Source organism: Cetorhinus maximus, chromosome 10 (assembly GCF_964194155.1).
Source record: "Cetorhinus maximus chromosome 10, sCetMax3.hap1.1, whole genome shotgun sequence".
In the NCBI taxonomy this organism is placed as follows: Eukaryota; Metazoa; Chordata; class Chondrichthyes; order Lamniformes; family Cetorhinidae; genus Cetorhinus; species Cetorhinus maximus.
In genome coordinates, this window is record NC_135888.1 from 53,720,957 (window position 1) to 53,742,966 (window position 22,010).

Consider the following 22,010-nt stretch of genomic DNA (forward strand, 5'->3'; position numbering starts at 1 on the left):
TGGATGGTCCAGTTGTGGTTACAAGGCAGGTCTAGTTGTGGTTATGTGGATGGTCTAGTTGTGGTTAAATGGCTGGTCAAGTTGTGGTTATATGGCCGGTCCAGTTCTGGTTATATGGCTTGTCCAGTTCTGGTTATATGGATGGCCCAGTTGTATGATATGGATTGTCTAGTTGTGGTTATATGGCTGGTCCAGTTGTGGTTATATGGCTGGTCCGGTTGTGGTGATATGGCTGGCCCAGTTGTGGTTTATGGCCGGTCTAGTTGTGGTTATATGCCAGGTCCAGTAGTGGTTATATGGCTGGTCCGGTTGTGGTGATATGGCTGGGCCAGTTGTGGTTTATGGCCGGTCTAGTTGTGGTTATATGCCACGTCCAGTAGTGGTTATATGGTTGGTCCTGATGTGGTTATATCGCTGGTCCAGCTATGGTTATCTGGCTGGTCCAGTTGTGGTTACATGGCTGGGCCAGTTTTGGTTACATGGCTGGTCCAGTTGTGGTGGTATGGCTGGCCCAATTGTGGTTATATGGTTGGGCCAGTTGTGGTTTATGGCTGGTCTCGTTGTGGTTATATGGCTGGGCCAGATGTGGGTATATGGCTTGTCTAGTTGTCGTTATATGGCTGCTGCATTTGTGGTTATATGGCTGAGCCAGTTGTGGTTACAAGGCTGGTCTAGTTGTGGTTATATGGATGGACTAGTTGTGGTTATATGGCAGGTCCAGTTGTGGTTATATGGATGATCTAGTTATGGTTGTATGGCTGGTCTGGGTCTGGTTATTTGGCTGTTCCAGTTGTGGTTTTATGGATGGTCCAGTTTTGGTTATATGGCTGGCCCAGTTGTGGTTATATGGATGGTCCAGTTGTGGTGATATGGCTGGTCTAGGTATGGTTATATGGCTGGTCCAGTTGTGGTCATATGGATGGTCCTGTTGTGGTTATATGGCTGGTCCATTTGTGGTTACAAGGCTGGTCTAGTTGTGGTTATGTGGATGGTCTAGTTGTGGTTAAATGGCTGGTCAAGTTGTGGTTATATGGCTGGTCCAGTTCTGGTTCAATGGCTTGTCCAGTTCTATTTATATGGATGGCCCACTTGTGGTGATATGGCTTGTCCAGTTGTGGTTATATGGCTGGTCTAGTTGTGGTTATATGGCTGGCCCAGTTGTGGTTTCTGGCTGGTCCAGTTATGTTTCTGGTCAATGGTAATTCTCCACCCCAACCCCCCACTATGCTGATGAAAGTGATGAGCTCTGGGTTTCAGTGGGAAGATGTTAGATGCCAGAGAGTTAAGGAGCTTGTTATAGAGTTCCAAAAGTAAGGTTACTGAAGCATTGATGATAACCCATGAGGGATTTTGTTCTGGAACTATTTACAAGAACAACAACAGCTTACATTTATATAGCATCTTTCATGTAGCTAAACATCACAAGAAGCCTCACAGGAATGTGACCAAACAGAATTTGACACCGAGCCACTAAAGGAGCTATGAGGACAGGGACAAACAAACACAAGGATGAGAATTTTGAAATTTTGAAATCAAAGCGTTGTTAGGAGAGATGGCGCAGGTCAATGGGGCCAGGGGATGAACAGAGCTGGATATAAAACAGGACGTGGGAAGCTGACATCTGGTGAGTTGAAGTTTCCTGAGGGTACAAGGTGGGAAGTCAGACATTAGAGTGCAGAAATAGGAAGTTGCCTCTAACAGTAGGTACAGAAATCCACAGACATTTAACCCCTCATTGCCAGCAGAGCTTTGGAATTTGTCTCCTTTGGATTTGCAGGTGCAGCTGGCAGTGAAGCCAATCAGAATGTGTCAGAAAAATCAAGACTAGACAATAGTGAAGGCAGGGATGAAAGTTTCAGCATCAGATAAACATGCTAAGCTCCATATATTAGAACTAATTTATGTCTGTGAAATGATATAAAACTTACTAATCACATTTTCATATTTTCTCTTAGATAAACGATCAACGTTAAAATCAGCTAACCACCCACCCATCCCCCCTCAACGTCCTGGGTCAGTGCCAATTGTACCAGCTGGAAACAAGGGCAATATTGTAAGTGTCTATTGGGAGAAGGTTGGGTACCCTGTTAACTCACCTTTGGGAGATTTACAGAGTGACTACACATTCTACGAAAGCACAGGATGGGATATTGAAGCACTCAGAATGAGCCATCTGCTCAGATTCTTTTCCAATCCTGCTGGGAGAGTAGGGCATCATTTGCCAAATATTATTCAACCTTTTCTCCTCCCTGCAGCTTTCTCTGACAGTACCCCTTTAAAATAGAGTTGTCGTTGCCACCTATATCTCCTCACAGTCTGTGGACAGATTGAGGTGATGGTGGCATCACTGATTGAGACAAAGATGACAATTGTGGATCCCAACAACATCTGCATTTAAGGTGGTGGACGGGATGCCAATCAAGTGGGCTGCTTTTTCCTGGATGCTGTTGAGCTTCTTGAGTGTGTTTGAAGTATCACGCTCCTGAGTTTTACCTCTGTCATACCAATATTTTATGGAGTAAAGTTCACAAGTTAGTGTTTCAGAGATAAAAACAGAAAATGCTGGAAAAACTCAGCAGGTCTGACAGCATCTGTGCAGAGAGAAACAGAGCAGGACTTTAAACATTAACTCTGCTTCTCTCTCCACAGATGCTGTCAGACCTGCTGAGTTTTTCCAGCATTTTCTGTTTTTATTTCAGATTTCCAGCATCCGCAGTATTTTACTTTTATCTTATTGTTTCAGAGCCTTGCTTGGTGGGAGAGCTGAAGTCACAGTTTCTGATCCTCAATGCTCAATTTGTTCATTTAATGGCAATAAACTCACAATAACCTTGAATTATTCCCAATGGTTGATCTATATTCCTGTAGAGCAAGATGACACACCAATATTGCTCGCCCCATGCTCTTATGTCTCAGTCCCGTCTGTTGAAACTGTGTTTCTGTCATACAGACTGCTCCGAACTCCATAAAAATTGGCACCAAATTAGTTAATGTTACTTTGAGAGACTCTATTCATAGTGTGGGTAACTTGGTGTTGTATTGGAGAGATAAGGGCAGCTCCCTGAGGCATGTTGTTATCACAGTGCAGTCTGCATCTAATCTTGCTCTACTTGAAACTGGTATGTTTACCAGTACACTTGAGAGAGATTTGCCCTGCATTAACCTGTGTCATACTTGACCTGTGAATGCTCACGATCCATTTTGACTTTCGGATTGAATGCATTGGTTGACCGCCCATTCAACATCCAAGGAGGCCACCCCTATATCCCCTCCCCTCACCCTCAACCCCTGCAAGGGCCCCACCTTCCCCATGATTTGAGCTCCAGCCTCATTAACGTTAACCGGAGGAGCCAGTGAGTCTCTCCATTCCTATCATCTGTGGAACTGGGTGAAGTGTGCGCTCTGCAGGCCCCTACCAGTTGCGACCTGAAGTGGGTTCTAGTTACCCACTAGACCCCAAGTGGGACCCCAATTTCCATAATTAAAGGGGCCCATTGCCCAAATCAGATAGTAGCTTTGAACACCCAGTGATAGGCACCACACAAAATGGTGCTGGCTCTGTCATTGGTGGTAACAGACAGAAAAGCTTCCGGCCCCAAGCCCCATTAACACCAGACAAGTCACAGTGAAAATGGACCCCTATGATTGTAATGTTAGAAACAGAAAATAGAAAATGTTTCATTCCTCAGGAGCTGGTTAAGCTCAAAAATCCACCAATCTCACATACACGGCATGGAGTCTATGGCCGAACAGGCTCCTTCTGTGCCATAATGACTGCAACATCCATGTTAAAATGGGTACAGAATGATGAGGAGCAAGTTCTCCATCTGCCTTTACTGGTGTAATATTAATGCATTTGCTCTTTTTCAGTCAAACATGTTCTCCAATCTATCAGTCAATGAGGACCCAGGTCACAGCAAAGATCGAGGTTTCTCATCGCCTGGTTACAGAGGTACTTTGGAACTAATCGGGTATTCCCCATCTTTATGCAATCAATTTGTTTTAACTGATCTCAAAATTAACAATGAAACCCTTACACGGTTTTTCAGTCATTGTGAAACCCCTCCAGTTCCGTCAGGATAAACATTGTGGATTTAAGTCCGGGAGTTCGGTTACACTTGTTTTCTTGGCATAATTTGTCTGATGTCAGTACAGAAGATAGCGGGATTTGAAGGGCAGATTACATCCAGCACAACTACTTGAGTTTCTGTGAGCTTTTCTGTTAGTTTGAGAAACATTGTGCTGGGAGCTGGCCCCAGCTGACGCTAGTTTCTCCTAATCACACCTGTTTGTGAGCCTTCGAGGAGCTTTCAAAACTTAAACTGTTTTTAGGTGTGAGAATACCGGGCATGTTTTCATAGAATTATAGAATCCAGCCCACCTTGTCATTGAGTCATAAGCCAGAATTTTCCAGGCCCTTCCACAGCTGGTTGGGAGGTGGAAGGGATGGCAAAATGGTGGTGGAAGGCACTGGGCTCGGGAGCCCAGCGTCTTCCTGCTGCCATGGCATATTGCCAACTATGGATACAATGGCAGTTTGGACACTGTCAGGGCGGCTAATTGAGCCACTTAAGCATTTTGCCCATCAGGACTGCCTGTTGCCACAGTGAAACATGGTGGCGTCTCAGTGAGCTCCAGGGGCAGGGCTGGAGGGACGCCTCCTTTATGGACACTTCATAGTTCATGAAGGGGGCCTATTGCTGGCAATAGCCACCCTCCTGGCAACAGTGCCATCGATACTTCACACCCCCCCAACAACCTACTCTGATCTCCAAGGCCTGGTTGCCTGGCCCCAACATTCCTCAATCTACCTCAATGCTTTTTGAGGGCACCCAGCCATTCAGGCACCTTCTCCCTGGTCATGCAGCCTCCACTGTTAGCAGTGGCACTGCCAAGGCTGCTGAGCTACTGTCCCTCTGAGGTCCGACAGCTCTTGGGGTGGTGGGGGTGGAGGGTGCGGGTGGTGGGTGGGATATATCCATAATTGGACAGCAGCCTCAGCATTGGCCTGTTAATTGGCTGCTGCTGGCAATATATCATCCCAGGTCCTGATGCTGGTGAAACGGGATGGCATCCCAGCGGCGGGGTCTCATCTTTACCAGCAAAACCTAGCCGATAGAGTCATCATGGCACAGAAAGAGGCCATTCGGCCCATAGAGTCTATGCTGGCTCTTCCTGGAGCAATCTAGTCCATCCCATTCCCACACTCGATCCCTATAGCATTGCAAATTTACTTTCCTCAAATGCCCATCCAACTTCCTTTTGAAATCATTGGTGGTTTCCGCTTTCACCCCCTTCATAGGCAGCAAGGTCCAGGATAAAGACTTTGAATTTAATTTCCTTTTTAATTTACTAAGGAACTGACTCCAGTACACTAAAAGAACAGGTGTTTCAGTATCATTGCTTTTTTAAAGTTATTTGAGTTATATAAAATCGAGTTACTCACAGTTGTGAACAGAATGCTTATTTTTTGTGATAAACCTGTATTAACTCAACTGTGCCAAGTTACTGCCTTTAAAGAAGTAGTTTTGAAAGCAACATTTTTAAATTACGTTGTAAAATTCTGCCCAATTGTGCTGGTTCATGGCAAATATTTTTGCTTGGTGATATGCAAATGAGTTTGAGCAAAGCTTTGAGGAAGAAAACTTCTCAAAATCTTTGCAAATTCAGGTGTAATTTGTGTCCAGGCCACTGATTGTGCCCAAAGCCGGAATTCTACCCCTTAAAGCCCCCCCGCCAATTCCTCCTCAGGAACCTAAAGGCAGCCCTTTTATGATGCAACATTTAGGGCTGGTTTTAAATCATAGAGGTGGGAAATAGGTGGCGGGTCTGTTTCTGTGTCAGAAACCAGTCTCCTGGAGAAGTTGGGCTTATACTTATTGGAGTTCAGAAGAATGAGAGGTGACCTGATTGAAACATAAAATTCTGAGGGGACTTGACAGGGTAGATGCTGAGAGGATGTTTCCCCTCAGGGCAGGGGGCGAAGGGAGAATCTAGAACTAGGGGGCAGTTTCAGAATGAGGGGTCTCCTCTTTAAGGCTGAGATGAGGAGGAATTTCTTCTCTCTGGCGATCGTTAGTCTGTGGAATTATATTCCTCAGAGAGCAGTAGAGGCTGGGTGATTTACTATATTTAAGGCTGAGTTAGACAGATTTTTGATTTACAAGGGAGTCAAGGGTTATGGGGAGCAGACAGGAAAGACCTGTTAAGAGGTGAAGATACCTGGAGATGAAAGAGAGCCAGTTCAGAAGTAGAATGCAACTGTCTAGGCAGATGGTGACAGATATCTGTGCCCTCATTAATACGGACCTCCACGACACCTCATAGGTGACTACACACTGATGCATCATCTAGGTGACAGATGCCCTCTTCACCAAGGCTGACAACACATCAGATTCACAAGTGATGGGGCATCGCAGGCTTGTAGGGCACTGGCTCCAGGGCCTGCACTGGTTGGCTGTTAAGGCCACATCAGATCAGCTTCAACTGACTGAATGGTGAAGCAGGCTTGAGGGACTGAATGGCCAACTCCTGCTCCAACTTCTTATGATCTTATGTCTTATGTTCAGTGGAAAACTGACTAAAGTTCAGATTTTTTGGGGAGTGAGCTCTTAATTTATATGAAGAAGGGATTCTTGTCCAATTAAAACTGGTGGGAGCAGGAATGGAGGTGGGTCAGATGAATTAGGGCACTCATTCAGACACCCATAACGGCCATCACTGAGGCTGCTGGTTGTCCTGAGGGAGAGAGCTTGTGCCACAGCATGCCTCTGCACCACAGGAAAGTGAGATGCCATAGGGGAGCAGGAAACCTGGTACCCATGAGGGAGAGGAGGGAGTCCTCTTCCTGGAGGTTCAGAAGGAGGCCACCTCGTCATGCAGCAGGGGCACCTCTCTATTCAGCATCCCCTCTCTCTGTCTCCATCTCCTCCTTCTATCTTACCTCCTGCTTCTTCCCTGATGAGCTATTCCCTTCCAGGGTGTCACCAACCTCAAGGTCCACATCTCTCTGGAGGGCCATGTATAGAGAGCACATAAGACTACCAGAATGACCGAGACCCTTGCAGGAGGGTATTGTGGGCACCACCCAACCAAGGGGCCCTGGACCTGCCATTTTATAGTCCCGCCCTGCCATGACAGGGCTGTAAAATTCTTCCCCTGGTGTATTGTGGGCCGCCTTGGTCTCCTTACCTAAGGAAGAATAAACTGGCCGTATGGGAGTGCAGTGGAGGTTCACCAGACTGATTTCTGAGATGGCAGGATTGTCATATGAAGAGAGATTTAGGAGATTGGGCCTGTATTCTCTAGAGCTTCAAAGAATGAGAGGTGAAGCCTACAAAATTCTTACAGAGCGTGACAGGGTAGATATGGATAGGATGTTTACCCTGGCTGGTAAGACGAGAACCAGGGGACACAGTCTTAGGATAAGGGGCAGGCCATTTAACACTGAGATAAGGAGGAATTTCTTCACTCAGAGGGTGGTGAATCTTTGGAATTCTCTACCTCATAGGGCTGTGGAGGCTCAATCGTTCAAGACAGAAATCTGGATACTAATGACATCGAGGGATATGGGGATAGCGCTGGAAAGTGGCATTGAGGTAGATGATCAGCTGTAACCTGGTTGAATGGCAGAGCAGGCTCGATGGGCTGAATGGCCAACCCCTGTTCCTGCGTTCATCCTGATGCCCAGCACTCTATTTGTCATGTGCAGGTGTTGTTCCTCATCTGCAATTACTTTGATTTCTGCGGGTACAGCTGTGCACACTGCTCCACTGCCCACATGATGATGCTCTGAACTGGCAAAGTTCTTAATTCTGACTCCTCCCCTGATCAATGCTGGCTGCTGTAAATTTTACCTCAAGGGGATAAGCCCTTCTGCCTGTGGTCAGCATTTATACTGACCTTCGCAAACTTTTCTGCCCTCCATATCCTGCCCCCCACTCAGTCCAAGCCTGCCTTCAGCTAGTTTGAGATGGGCAGGCTCCTAAACAGCAACTGCCTCCAGCAAATTCCATAAAACTTTCAGGAGACAGGCTTTTCACAAGCCCTTAACTATCTTAATTGCCTTCAACAGGAATGCAGGTGAGTTCACAGGCCCATATCCCCCAGAACAGCCTTGGGAAAATTGATGACACCAGGAAGAGAGGCACTAATCTTTCCTGGCTGCCTGCCCCTGTTCCAGCCCAATTTCCTCAGCCTCTCATCAGAAGACAGTCTCCTCATCCAGGGACTAATTTGCCGAACCTTCGCTGTACCACCTCCTCTACATTTAGCCTCACGTGTGAAAACTACATTAGAACATAGGAATGCCCATAAGACCAGGAAGAGGCAATTCAACCTCTCAAGCTACTTCTAATTCAGTTAGATAATGGTTAATCTGTGTCATAATTCCATTTACTCATGGTGCTCCTATAACCCTTCATACCCTAACAAAACCTATCAATCTCGGTTATGAAGTTTTCAATTGTAACCCAGCCTTAACAGTGTTTTGGGGGAGAGAGTTCCAAATTTGCACTCCCCTTTGTGTGAAGAAGTGCTTCCTGACCTCAGCCCTGAACAACCTGGCTCTGATATGAAGGTGATGCCCCGTGTTCTGGATTCTCCACCAGAGGAAACAACTTCTCTCTCCATATTCTTTACTTCTCTTACTCACCTCAATGAGATCACCCCTTTAGATTATTTGGCGTTTCATCATTTCTTGCTCTCAGTGAGATTGGGAAGCCTGTCTGAGGAGAAATGGAGGCAGGATTATTTTGCTTGTTCTTTGCGCTATATCATCCTACTGTTCCAATAAGTAGTGCTTTATGAATATCCACGTTTAAGTGTGTAAATATCTTTGGGTCTCAATGCTTTAGAAAATGTGTTAACTACTTCCTTGCAGCTCCCATGGTCGACAGGAGTAGGAAACCTGCTTTAGACCAGTCAGCCTCCACACACAGCGAAAGAGATTCCCCTTCAATGGGTAAGTGTTGTTGCTAGATATTTCCTCTCAAATCTTTATTCAGTCCTTGAATCTGCAGCCACTTCAATGCTGCAGCAGCACTACATACCTCCTCTGGACTGGGCGCCAAATGACACGTTAATGAGGGCCTTATTCTCTTCACCACATCATTGCCAATGATTTTAATTGTCTAAGTCCTAATCCTGGGGGCGCACTGGCATTTTACATGGACGGACCAATTAAGCGCTATGCACTCCCTGTGTGGGCAGGGGGGGGATTCCTTCAGCCGGGAGTGCACTCTTTCATGCATGCATGTGAAAGAGCGCACATGTCTCCCTGAGGCTAAGTGCTGCCTCATGGAGATCGGCTCGGAATTAAAATTTTTAATACAAATGATAAAAAAATTTCCCTGACATGCCCCCTCATGTGACACTGTCACATGAGTTGGGACATGTCCATAACTTTTATTGAAAGATTAGATAAAAATTTAAATACCCTCATATAACCTGGATGAGGTGTCATGCTTTTTCTGAAGCCTGCCAGGGCTCCCGGCCTGCCCACCAACCTTAAGGTTGGACGGGCAGGCCCATAATGACCTTAATTAGTTTCTCAATGGCCTCAATAGGCCGTTGACAGGTTGGCGGGCGCGCAGCTGACTCAGCTGCACCCCCGCCAATCTGAAAATGGAAATGATGCGAGGTGATGTTGGGGGTTCCCGATGTCATCCCACGTCATTTTAGGCATCAGCGATTGAGCCCCGCCCCCACTCGCCGACTGGAAGATCCTCCCAAAGAGTTGGGATAAGGGGGCATTTTTGGGTTGTCAACCTGTAACTAGTAGAGTGCCACAGGGATCAATGCTGGGACCTCAATTATTTACAATATATATTAATGACTTAGATGAGGGAAGTGAATGTACTATCGCCAAGTTTGCGGATGACACAAAAATAGGTGGGAAGGCAAGTGGTGAGAATGACACAGAGTCGACAGAAGAATATGAACAGGTTAAGTGACTGGACAAAAACTTGGCAGATGGAATATAATGTGGGAAAGTGTGAGGTTATGCACTTTGACAGGAAAATAGAGGAGCTGAATATTATTTAAATGGAGAAAGACTGCAGAAGGCTGCAGCACAGAAGGATTTGGGAGTCCTTGTACATGAATCCCAAAAAGCTAACATACAAGTTCAACAGGCAGTAGGGAAGGCAAATGGAATGTTGGCTTTTATTTCAAAGGGCATCAAGTATAAAAATAGGGAAGCCTTGCTAAAACTATACAAGGCACTCGTTAGACCACACCTAGAGTACTGTGAACAGTTTTGGTCCCCTTATCTAAGGAAAGATATACTGGCATTGGAGGCAGTCCAGAGAAGATTCACTAGGTTGACCCCGGGTATGGAGGGATTTTCTTTTGAAGAGAGGTTGAGTAGGTTGAGCCTGTACTCATTGGAGTTTAGAAGAATGAGAGGCTACTTTATTGAAACTTATAAGATTTTTAGGGGGCCTGACAGGGTAGATGTTGAGAGGTTGTTTCCCTTTCTGGGAGAGTCTAGGACCAAAGGACATAATCTCAGAGCAAGGGGGTGCACCCATTTAAACAGAGATGAAGAGTAATTTCTTCCTCAGAGGGTAGTCAATCTGTGGAACTCTTTACCACAGAGGGCTGTAGAGGCTGAGTCGCTAAGTATATTCAAGGCGGAGATAGACAGATTTTTAATCAGTAAGAGAATCAAGAGTTATGGGGAAAAGGCAGGAAAGTGGAGTTGAGGATTATCAGGTCAGCCATGATCTCGTTGAATGGCGGAGCAGACTCAATGGGCCAAATGGTCTACTTCTGCCCCTACGTCTTATGGTCTTATGGAATGAAATCTCTTTGCCTGTTACTTTTGTTTGATCTACTGGGCCGTACTTTGAAAAAGCTAGCCAATTAGTCCCACTATCCTGCTCTTCCCCATAAACCTGTAAACTTCCCCTTTTTAAGTATTTATCCAATTCCCTTTTGAATGTTGGTACTAAATCTGTTTCCACCACCCTTTCAGGCAGTGCATTCCAGATCACAATCACTACATTGAAAATGTCTTCTCATCTCCCCATTGGTTCTTGTGTCAATTTTCTTAAAACAATGTGCCTCTACTCCAACCCTTTCTTAGTGCAGCTGTTAGCCCATTCAATATAGTGGGGAAAGCATTTTACTTGATACATGTACATGGGATATGGGCATCACTGGCTAGGCCAGCATTATTGCCCATCCCTAATTGCCCCTTGAGAAGGTGGTGGTGAGCCTTCTTGAACCACTGCAGTCAATGTGGTGTGGGTACACCCACAGTGCTGTTAGGGAGGGAGTTCCAGGATTTTGACCCAGCGACAGTGAAGGAACGGTGATATATTTCCAAGTCAGGGTGAGTGGCTTGGATGAGAACCTGGAAGAGAATTTCTATCTATCTGCTGCTCTTGTCCTTCTAAGTGGTAGCGGTCGTGGGTGTGGAAGTTGCTGTCGAAGAAGGTGCACCAGTATTGCAGGGAGTGAATGCTTAAGTGGTGGATGGGGCGCCAATCAAGTGGGCTGCTTTGTCCTGGATGGTGTCGAGCTTCTTGAATGTTGTTGGAGCTGCATTCATCCTGGCAAGCGGAGAGTATTCCATCACACCCCTGACTTGTGTCTTGCAAGTGGTGGACAGGCTTTGGGGGAGTCAAGAGGTGAGTTCTCACCACAGGATTCCTAGCCTCTGACCTGCTCTTGTAGCCATAGTATTTATTTGGCTAGTCCAGTTCAGCTTCTGGTCAATGGTAACCCCCAGGATGTTGATAGTCGGGGATTCAGTGATGGTAATGCCATTGAATGTCAAGGGGAGATGGTTAGATTCTCTTTTGTTGGAGATGATCATTGCCTGGCACTTCCTACGTTACGACAGTGACTACACTTCAAAAAAGGTTTCATTGCCTATTGGGCATTTTGGAACATCCTGTGGTCATGAAAGGCATTATAAAAATGCAAGTTTCTTGTGTGGCACAAATGTTATTGCCACTTATCAGCCCAAATCTGAATGTTGTCCTGGTCTTGCTGCATGCCAGCATAGAGGGTGTCATCATCTGAGAAGTTATGAATGAACAGTGGGCAGGATTTTCCAGCCCCCATCCGCCACAGGGATCGTCCGGTCCCATTGAAAGTCAATGGACTTTTGGCTGGGGTACCAAATCTCCCATGGCGGGCTCGGCCATGACGGAGCTAGAAGATCCCAGCCAGGGTGTTTTTATGCTCGTGTTGCATAGAGTCAGTTGACCTCATTCATTAATTTTTATGATGATTAAAATGATGGATGATAAACATAGCAACTGGAAAATCTTCTCCTTGAGGCAGCATTGACATCAATGGAAGAGAAAAATCAGGCAGGGTGTAAAATGGTTGCGAAAGGCTATTGTCTACTATACAATAGCATCAAGACCAATCACAGGCCCCGTCAGTAAAGCCTCCTCAACTTTCTGCTTTGTAGCAGCAGTTGTATCATGTGATATAATATCTGTGTTGTGTTTCAACAGACCAGTCAGTGCCATAGTAATGGTGACACAAGAGTTGGACGTACTCAATGTGAATTGTGATCACTTTGCTTCAACAACAAGGAATGAACATACACCCATAATACGTACTTAATTACCAAACTCTGCAGCAATATTGTATTGTCTGATATCTGATAATGTCCATCTTCTAATGTACAATTTGTATATCATGTGGAATATTAATACATTGCATTGATGAATTGTTTTTTAATTTTTCAGTGAAGAAACCTCCATTCCTGGATAAGGTAAGAGAATGTTTCACCGCATTGTCCGAGTGAACACCTCCCCTTGTCTCCCTTCCATTGTGTGTTTGTCTCAGAGATTAACCTGGGTCATTCATGTCATTGAACATGATAAGTGCTTTACACATACTTTCTTTATAAAAGTAATGTAGAAAAATACCCTTCAATTTCTATATTACAAGTTAATTCCTGAAATGTTTCCCTAAATAATAAGAACCCTCTCATTAATATCAGAAATTTAAAAAAAATATATAAACATTAGGTAGTTTTGGTTTACCTTAAATGAAAACAAATGATGAAACGGCAGTACTGAATTAGTTTGTGCTGCTCTTGCATCAAAGGCCATGAGTCTCACTTTCTGTTGAGTCAATGTAAAACTGGACTTGTCACCTATTTGATTTCTGCCTTTTGCACACACACAAAATCCTCGGAGCAGGAGGGCCCGCAGCAGATGTGAGAGTTTGGAATGGGTGGAGGGTTATGGTGGGGAAATAGTGTCCAAGTAAGACACACCTAGAGCAATTCCATTTGGGTCACTGCAATGTCACAGACCAAAATGCAAAAGCAACTGATCCCAGATCATTTTGGGACAGGGTCTCACCCAAAAAAAATCAAGTTGGCAAAGGTTTAGAAGTGTGAAACAAAAAATGAGGAGATGGGCCAGTTGCTGGCAGTGTCTGTTAGATTGTCCTGTCTGGGAGCTGTGATAATGATTGACATGGTCAACATGAGTGAAATCCAAAGTTATGTGTTGAGTTGGGGAAGCAGGATGGTAGCAAGTATGATAAGTGTATTGTGATGACGTATAGGTTACGAGGTTGGGGTCCTAGATTTCAGGAGTTCAGCTATTACAGGTTGTCAAGTATTATCTGTATTTGGTGACTTACTATCACTGTGGGAGGGCTGGGAGGGCTAGTTTAATCCTCCCTGCCTGTTTGGGGAGTTAAAATTCCCGATGATTATCAAAAGTCATCCAGATCCCCTCGGCAACAGATTTTACACAGGTGGAGATTTTTGATAATATTGCGGGCCCCGACTGCGATTTTTAACCTTGGGCAGGGGTATCAGCACTTACCACTCTCCAGGCTGAAGAGACGCGGGATCTTCCAGGGAGATGAAGAGGAGCAAGCAGATTTGTTACTTTAAACTTTCCCATGTGGGGCTGGGAGGAGTAGGATTATTCCGTTGGGTCCCACATGGAATAACACTGGAGCTAAAATCGTCCAGCTCTCAAATGTTTTCCAGTGAGCCTATTTCACATTCATTCTGCCCAACAAACAACACAAAGTTGGACAGAGAAAGGAGAGGAGAGGACACATTTAATAACATTTACGAATGACAATCACCTCATTTCTTAACTGTTTTATTATAGACATTCAGACTATCTACATCCTCAATGTGTTTTTCTGTTTTCTCAGCCTGCCATACCCGGACCGCCCAGGTAAGCAGCATTTCAGATATATACCTTCACCTGACCAACTCTTCATCCCTTCTCCATCTGAGTACTAGTCAGCCAAAGCCCACATGAACCTGGGTATCTGGGTTCAAGGTCATTTACCTTGGCCCGCATGCTCCCCAGGCACTGGTCTCTTATCAATCTTCACTTTGCTTTGCACCCAGGAACAATGCAGACAAAAGTCCACGAGGCTACCTGGCAGTCACCTCCTTTCATAGGAACAGGAGGAGGCTATTCAGCCCCTCAATTCTTCCATCCACCATTCAATTAGGTCACGACAGGTCTACACCTGAGCTCTATTTCCCAGCATTGCTCCATATCCCATGACTGCCTGACCTATCTATCAATCCCACTCTTTAAACTCTATTTGATCCAGCATCCACAGCCTATTTTGTGGGAAAGAGTTCCAGATTTCCATTACCTTTTGTGTGAAAAATTGCTTCCTAACATCACCCTGGAATGCCCTGGCTTTAATTTAAAGATCATCGGCCTTCGCTCTGGTTTCCTCAGCAGAGGAGATCACTTTTCTTTATCTGTCCTGTAGGTAGCTGAAGAGGACTGATAATGTCCAGGGCGACAGGGAAAGGGTGGGGCAGTGGGACTAACTGAGTTGTTCTTGCAAAGAGCCAGCATAGACATTTTGGGTCAAATGGCCTCCTTTTGTGCTGTAACCACTCCACGATTTTATGAATACTTTGATCAGATCAGCCTTCAATCTGTACTCAATCTGTCTTCATAATTTAACCACATAAAGCCTGATGGAATCTCTGTCTGTGAAGCCTATAAAGAGCAGGGGTTCCAGTCATTCCTCATAATTCAGCTGCTCAGCATTAATAATCAGTCTCATGGCTCCTCTCCTTCAACTCCAGGACTTGAGTATCTCCCTTGCTGTCCATGGACACAGTACTCAGTGTATAGTCTGACCAGATAATTGTATGGTTTAAGCATGACTTCTTCACGCTGTCTTGACTAGGTAGTTAACCATTCTGTTTAGGAACATAGGAAATAGGAGCAGGAGTAGGCCATTCAGCCCCTCAAGCCTGCTCCACCATTTAATTAGATCATGGCTGATCTTCTACCTCAATGTCATTTTCCTGCACTATTCCAATATCCCTTGATATTTTTAATATCTAGAAATCTATCGATCACTGTCTTGAACACAATGATTGAGCCTCCACAGCTCCCTGGGGTAGAGAATTCCAAAGATTCACATCCCTCTGAGTGAAGAAATTCCTCCTCATCCCAGTCCTAAATGGCCTGTCCTTTATTCTGAGACTGTGTGCCTGGTTCTAGACCCCCCAGCCAGCCAGGGGAAACATCCTGCATCTACCCTGTTGAGCCCTGTAAGAATTTTGTCGGTTTAAATGAGGTCATCTCTCATTCTTCCAAACTCTGGAGAATACAGGCTCAGTCTCCTCAATCTTTCCTCATAGGACAATCCCACCATCCCAGGGATCAATCTGGTGAACCTTCATTGCACTCCCTGTATGACAAGTATATCCTTCCTTAGGTAAGAGACCAAAATTGGACTCAATACTCCAGGTGTGGTCTCACCAAGGCTGACTATAAGCTTTGGTATGGTAATTAATGATCAACAGCTAATGGACATGCCAACTACCAAATTTACTAAAACCCTGAGCTCTCAAATTCATCCTTAGTCATTTCGATGTAATTTATGGAGCACTTAAGTTTCCCACTATTTTCCTCCTGTGTCACACTTGTCAACGACCATTGTTCCATGCTTTGTCTTTTATTCACTAGCTTTGGCCCCTCCTAGTTTGATATCATCTGTAAATTTGACCTTTAGCTTCAGCTTCTGAAATGCAAGCATTAAAGTGAATGGGAAATGTGTGTTTTACTTTTATTTGGAACTATCTCTGTGGTTAGTTGAATGAAATATCTTTGGGATTAGGTGGTGCAGTGATTGCAATCACTGTCCATCTAGACTGTAGGCCAAAAACTCAGACTGCTTCAAGTTTACTCATTTTCAATTTGTTTTCCACCATCCCAAATGTGGACGTGGTGTTACATGTCACCCTGACTCTCCAAGAACACCTTGAGGAGAGGCGTGTGCTTAAAAATAGGTTCAGGACCCACTCCAAAGGCATGAGCATGTAATCCAGGCAGCTCTGAGGTAGCACTGCACTGTTGGAGGTCCCATCGTTCAGATGAGGCATTAAACCGCAGCCCCATCTGCCCTGTCTCTCAGTTGGGTGTATAAGATCCCGGGCGCTATTTCAAAGAAGAGTAGCAGTGTTCGTACCTCAACCAACATCGTGAAGATTATCTCACCATTATCACTGTGCGCATATTGGCTCCCGTGTTTATTACATTCAAACAGTGACTATACTTCAAAACCTCTTCATTAGCTGTGAAGCACTTTGGGGTGTCTTGAGGTTGTGAAAGGTGCTATACAAATGCAAGTCTTTCTTCAAGAGAAAAAACAGGTAGGGCAAGGGAGAATACCATCTACCTAACCTAGTTAGTGATGGAAGGTCAGGGAAATACATGTCCTGGCTACATTTGTTAAGTTGTGAAAAGGAAACCCAATTTCAGCAGTTTTAAGCTGGTAAGAAAAATAGATTTCTCCCTATGCTACTATTTTCTTCCTTTGTCCTAGACAATCCTGTCCCTTTAATGATGATTATTGGGACTATTCTATGATCCATTATTCCATTGGCTGAAAGAATGTTGACAAAGATGATGCCAGGGTTTAGAAAACGTGATGATGGGTGATCTCATCCAAATATTTTAAACAATGAAGAAATCCCTTTATTACCCAGGACAGCAGAATCATAGGACCTGTTTAGAAATTTTAGAAACCTCAAGAATTGAGCAGGTTTGAACCTGAAATACAAAAGTGATATCAGAGTGATCTAAATGGCTGTTTCTTTTGTTGTATATTCTAGTTTTTCTCCAAAGGCCATAACCCATGAAGGGATACAGTTCCCTATTTGCTGGATGCCCTCACCTGAGTGGAGGCGCCTTTTGCAGCAAGTGCCTATATGCTATCCTACAGAAAGGGCATCATTGAAGGGCCTCAAGCTGTCTTCATTCACCAGCCAAGCAGGTCAATAGCAATCAAGAGCAGAAATATTCACTGCTTGCTTCCTACTGCACTAACTGAGAAACAGTGAAGCCAATCTCGGCATCTCGATTGTCAACCAGACTCTAATCATCACAGACCAGTCATCATAGCTAGAACCTTCCTGGACTGTATATCTCAAGAAGAGGACCTTATATTTGTATAACAACCTTCATGGCCTCAGGGAGACTGAAAGTTAACAAAGCATTTTTAAAGTGTGGCAACTAAACGTGACAGAGAATCGATGACAATCAAGATCCCCAAACAGCAATGTGATAAATAACCAGTTAATCAGTTTTGATTAAGGGGGATAAATGTTGGCCAGGAAAATGTCCTACTCTTCTTCAAATTGTGCTTTGAGATCTTTTGCATCCACATGAATGGGCAGACATGGTCTTCCTTTAACATCTCAGCAAAACAACAGCACCTCTGTCAGTGCCGCATTCCCTCGGTGCTGTGGTGACGTGAGAGCCTAGTTTGGTACTCAGGTCCTGCATTGGAGTTTGAATGAATGAGGTGGAAGTGTTGCTACTGAGCCAAGCTGACACAATAATAATTATAACAATAGCTGGAAGTTCTCAGGTTTATATCCTTCACTTTGTAAAAAATTCAGCTGTTTCCTTTCAACATGTGTAGACCTCCTTTTGGCAACAGATCCGATCCATCCGCTAGGATGCCAAAACCAGCCATGCCAGTGGACAGAAGTAATTCATCATTGGGACGGAGGCAAACTTCTCCAAGGTATGAGCCGATGGGTCATCTTATGGGGGAGGGGTGGTACAAGATGGTCTTAACTACATGTGGCAGTAGTTGCAGCAGTAATTTCAAAAGAAATTATCAAAATTGACTATGTACATGAAATTGCACTCCCTCTGAGATAAATATGAAATTGCAGTTTTGGAAGTGGGTTGAGTGGGAAATCCAAATCTGTGCAAATATGCAGTGAAAGTTCACTGGAATCTTCTCCATAAAATGGGTGGTAAACATGGCAACAGTAGGGATTACACCATGAAATGGCTTCTCATGTCAGTACATATTGTAAATCTCGCTGACTCCATGATGAAGTTTTTCACATCTGTCCAAATCCTAGTGATCTAGTGGACCGATTTCAGTTTGTACAGTGGGTATGGGTGACAACCCAATACTGTTGGGTTTGTGTTGCATGGGGTAGATCCTATGTGATTGTGTAAAATGGCAGCTAGCAATTTGCCAGATTATTTTACACCACTTCCATCGATATTAAATGGGTGGGCGATGTAAACCAAGCTGTTGATTCACTAACACCTGGTTTACAATGTCACACAGTCAGATTCACCTGCATGAGCTTTTGCTTCCAACACTATAGTTTCAATGATCTGTTGGCACTGGGTGTTAATGTATGAGGCTGAAAAATAAAGACAGTGGAGCCATGGAGCTCACCCCTGCTGTACTATAGCACCTCACTCCTGTATCTAATTCCATCATGCAGGACAAGGTACAAGATAAGCTGACTGTTTGGAAAACTCACATCATTCCTTTGAAGTAAATCAGGTATTTAGAACCAGAGGCCTTATACTGAAAAATAAATTCAGAACTGGTATGAAAAGCAATAAATATTTGGAATAAGTTGCAAATAATAGAGACAGAGCCATTGAGGAGTCAATCGTACCTGCATCAACTCATATTCACAAGTGACGGCTACACCACAAACCATTGCACAAAACACTCTTTCAAAATCAGAACACTTAAAACAGTGGTTGATCAGAAGAGAGGTATCTTGCTTAGAATTACATAAAACTACAGAGAGGCTTGCAGGAGAAATCCACCAGAATGGGACCACAGGTGAAAAGCTTCAGTCATTGGAGAAACTGTTCACCTTAGAGCAGAAGGTTAAGGGAAGATTTACTTGCGGAGTACAACATTTTGAAAGATTTTGATCAAGTAAATAAAGAGAAAAGGTGCAGAAGTTTCAGATGAATTCCTTATTTGATCTTTTGGATTGTCTATTTTACATATACTTGTAAAGGAAACACTCATAGGAAGACGGGGAAAGAGCTGGGGGAATGAGATTGACTCGGTAAGTCTTTGAAAAGACTGCTATAGGTACAAGTAACCAAATGGGCTTCATTTCTGCTTTAAGATTCGACAATTCCAAGAGCAAAGTTTACTGATAATCAAGTTTTTTTTTAGAATTTACTCGCCTTATTCTTTAGACCCAATTTCAAGGAAATAATAAAAAGCAGACTTCATCTAACCCTAACAGCAGCCCCTCGATCCCTTTTACTCTTAATATTCCCCATAAGTGTAATAATACTATTTACCTCAACTACTCCTTTTGATAGTGAGTTGTACATGCTCACTATTCTCTGAGTATGGAACTTTCCCATCTGGATTCAATCTTATATTTATATCTTATAAGTTCTGCCTTTGGAATGTCCTCACCGAACAAAGTGACACAATAAATGGCATTCAACTATGTTGCACGTTGGAAAGACAAGATAAAGGATGTGGATTTAGATTCCCCACAGAATGAATTCCTGATTTCAGACTTCAAGGGAAGTGCTGACCTGAGTCGATACTCTGCCACACAGGAAGTTGGGAGGTTGCATCTATCTATGGTGAATTTCCTGGCGAGAGGGTGACAGGGTTGATCTGGGCAGCTGTCAAGGGACAAACGTCCTGTCTAGCCTCTCAGTCCAGTGTGTCACAAAGAAAAAGAAATAGATTTGAATGGAGCTGGAATATATTTTGGTTCACCTTATTTAATTATGCCTAATTAATAAAAGGTTAATAAATAGGGTTTTGCAAACACCTAAATGTTTAATTGATAAATAAGCTGTTTTTGGTTTCTGAATTAACAGTTAGAAGAAATTGGCTTTATATTCCAATGATAATCATTGCCATGCATTTGTTTTTTTTTCTTTGTTCCTGAGAAGAGGGCATCACTGGCAGTACCAGCATTTATTTCCCATACCTAACTGCCCTTGACCTGAGTGGTTTGCTAAGCCATTTCAGAGGGCAGTTAAGACTCAACCACATTTGTGACTCATTCAGAGTAGTGGAAACATAAATCTTGTGCTGTGGACTTGCACTGACTGATTACTGGGTTAAAATGAGTAAACCTACTCCACACTGGTCCCTAGCAGTTACCATCAAGTTAAACCTGGATTAAATTAAAACCCAGATGCCACTGGTGAAAAAAATCATTAATTTAACCTGCAGCACTCCCTTTCAGACAAGTAATTTCAATTTAATTTAAAGAAATATTAATCTCTGTTTTTTTTTATTTAGACCAGGTATGCCGGACAGAAGGCTAGATGTAAGTGTAGCCCGAAAGTGCTTATTGTTTTCTAGAATAAATTAAAATAATTAACAAATAAAAATATAGACTTGGCATAATTTTTGTTACTCTGTGTAAATTGAACTTCAAGGATGTTCTCTGACAATATTTATCTCTCTTTTTATTCTAAGGAAGAGGAAGATAGTGAGTAAACAATTATCAATATGTCTCTTTGTCACTTCTGTCTGTATTTGCGCTGAGGTATGTCTATTTATTCTTTATAAGATCAAAATTGCAGGGTCTTAAATACCAAACACCATGGGCAGAATTTTCCATTCGGCGTGCAGGCGCGCACCTGACAAGCCAGAACGTTAAATGATGTGCGATGACGTCAGCCGTGCATCCCGATGTCATCGCGAAGTCATGTGATATTTCGTTCGGCAGGCGCACACCGGAGTCGGCTGTGCGGCTGCCAATAATTGATAGGCCTATTAAGGTCATTAACCAGGTAATTAACCAGAATTTTACGCTGCGCATCCAACCTAATGGTTAGCGGGCAGGCGAAAAGGCCAAACAGCTTTTACCTTTTTTTAGGAAACGTCATCCATGAGCGCGATGAGGTTTCCTAAAGCCCTTACAAATTAAATAAAAACTTTTTTTGAAAATTGAATACATGTCCCAGCTCATGTGGCACAGTTTCATTAAATTTTTATTGTATTTACGTTTTATTTTTAAAAAGGACTTCAATCTCCCTGAGGCAGCTCTGTGCATGCGCGAAAGAGCGCTGGACCTGACTCTCCCTCCTCCCCCCTGCCCACACAGGTAGCACTCAGCACTATTGCTCGCGATCCACGCAGGGTGGGCCTTAATTGGCCCGCCTGCATGAAATCGCAGTGTGGAGGTGATCGCAGGCGGCAGTCAGCTCCGCGACCGCCCCCGCCCGCTCCCGCCGAGCCCACCCGACACATGGAAAATCCTGGCCCATATTGTGAATGTGACATTTTGATTTGTGAAGATGTGACACCCTTAGCTCTCTGCTCTAAATTGTAGAATTGTCAACTTTCAATACACCTTCTAGGTATAATTTTAAACTGACTTGTCAGGCAGTGATCCCACAAGAACAAGAACATTGTAACATTTTCAAAAACGGGCTTTCTTAGTGAGCTCTTAGAATTGGATGTGTCACAACCAGTTGAAGATTTGCAAGTAAGACCCACTGCTCTTCTGAAGATTGAGGAAATGCACACATAAAGTAGATGGACTAAAATTCTTCATTTATTCCTATTCCAAACAGACACTGCTTATTTTCAGGCTGGCTTCAAGAAACAACAACGGAGTCAGATCAAGGCTATAATTCTTTGTGAATATATGCAAACTGGAAGATTTCAAATAGAATAAATGTATTACACATTTGATAGTCACTATCAAATATAGAACAAGTGCAGATGTTTCCTAGTGGATCCTACTAGATAAT

At 43.8% G+C, this 22,010-nt stretch overlaps 1 protein-coding gene across 1 annotated transcript in view; it reads left to right on the forward strand.

Annotated features, from left to right (window-relative positions):
- Positions 1 to 22,010, forward strand: part of lcp2a (lymphocyte cytosolic protein 2a) — a 156,121-nt gene that overhangs the window by 108,828 nt on the left and 25,283 nt on the right. The window contains exons 8-15 of the mRNA XM_078550495.1: positions 1,956 to 2,053; positions 3,871 to 3,952; positions 8,882 to 8,962; positions 12,714 to 12,739; positions 14,155 to 14,177; positions 17,914 to 18,018; positions 20,548 to 20,575; positions 20,728 to 20,740. Coding sequence (XP_078406621.1) covers positions 1,956 to 2,053; positions 3,871 to 3,952; positions 8,882 to 8,962; positions 12,714 to 12,739; positions 14,155 to 14,177; positions 17,914 to 18,018; positions 20,548 to 20,575; positions 20,728 to 20,740 — 456 coding nt within the window. The remainder of the gene's footprint in view (positions 1 to 1,955; positions 2,054 to 3,870; positions 3,953 to 8,881; positions 8,963 to 12,713; positions 12,740 to 14,154; positions 14,178 to 17,913; positions 18,019 to 20,547; positions 20,576 to 20,727; positions 20,741 to 22,010) is intronic.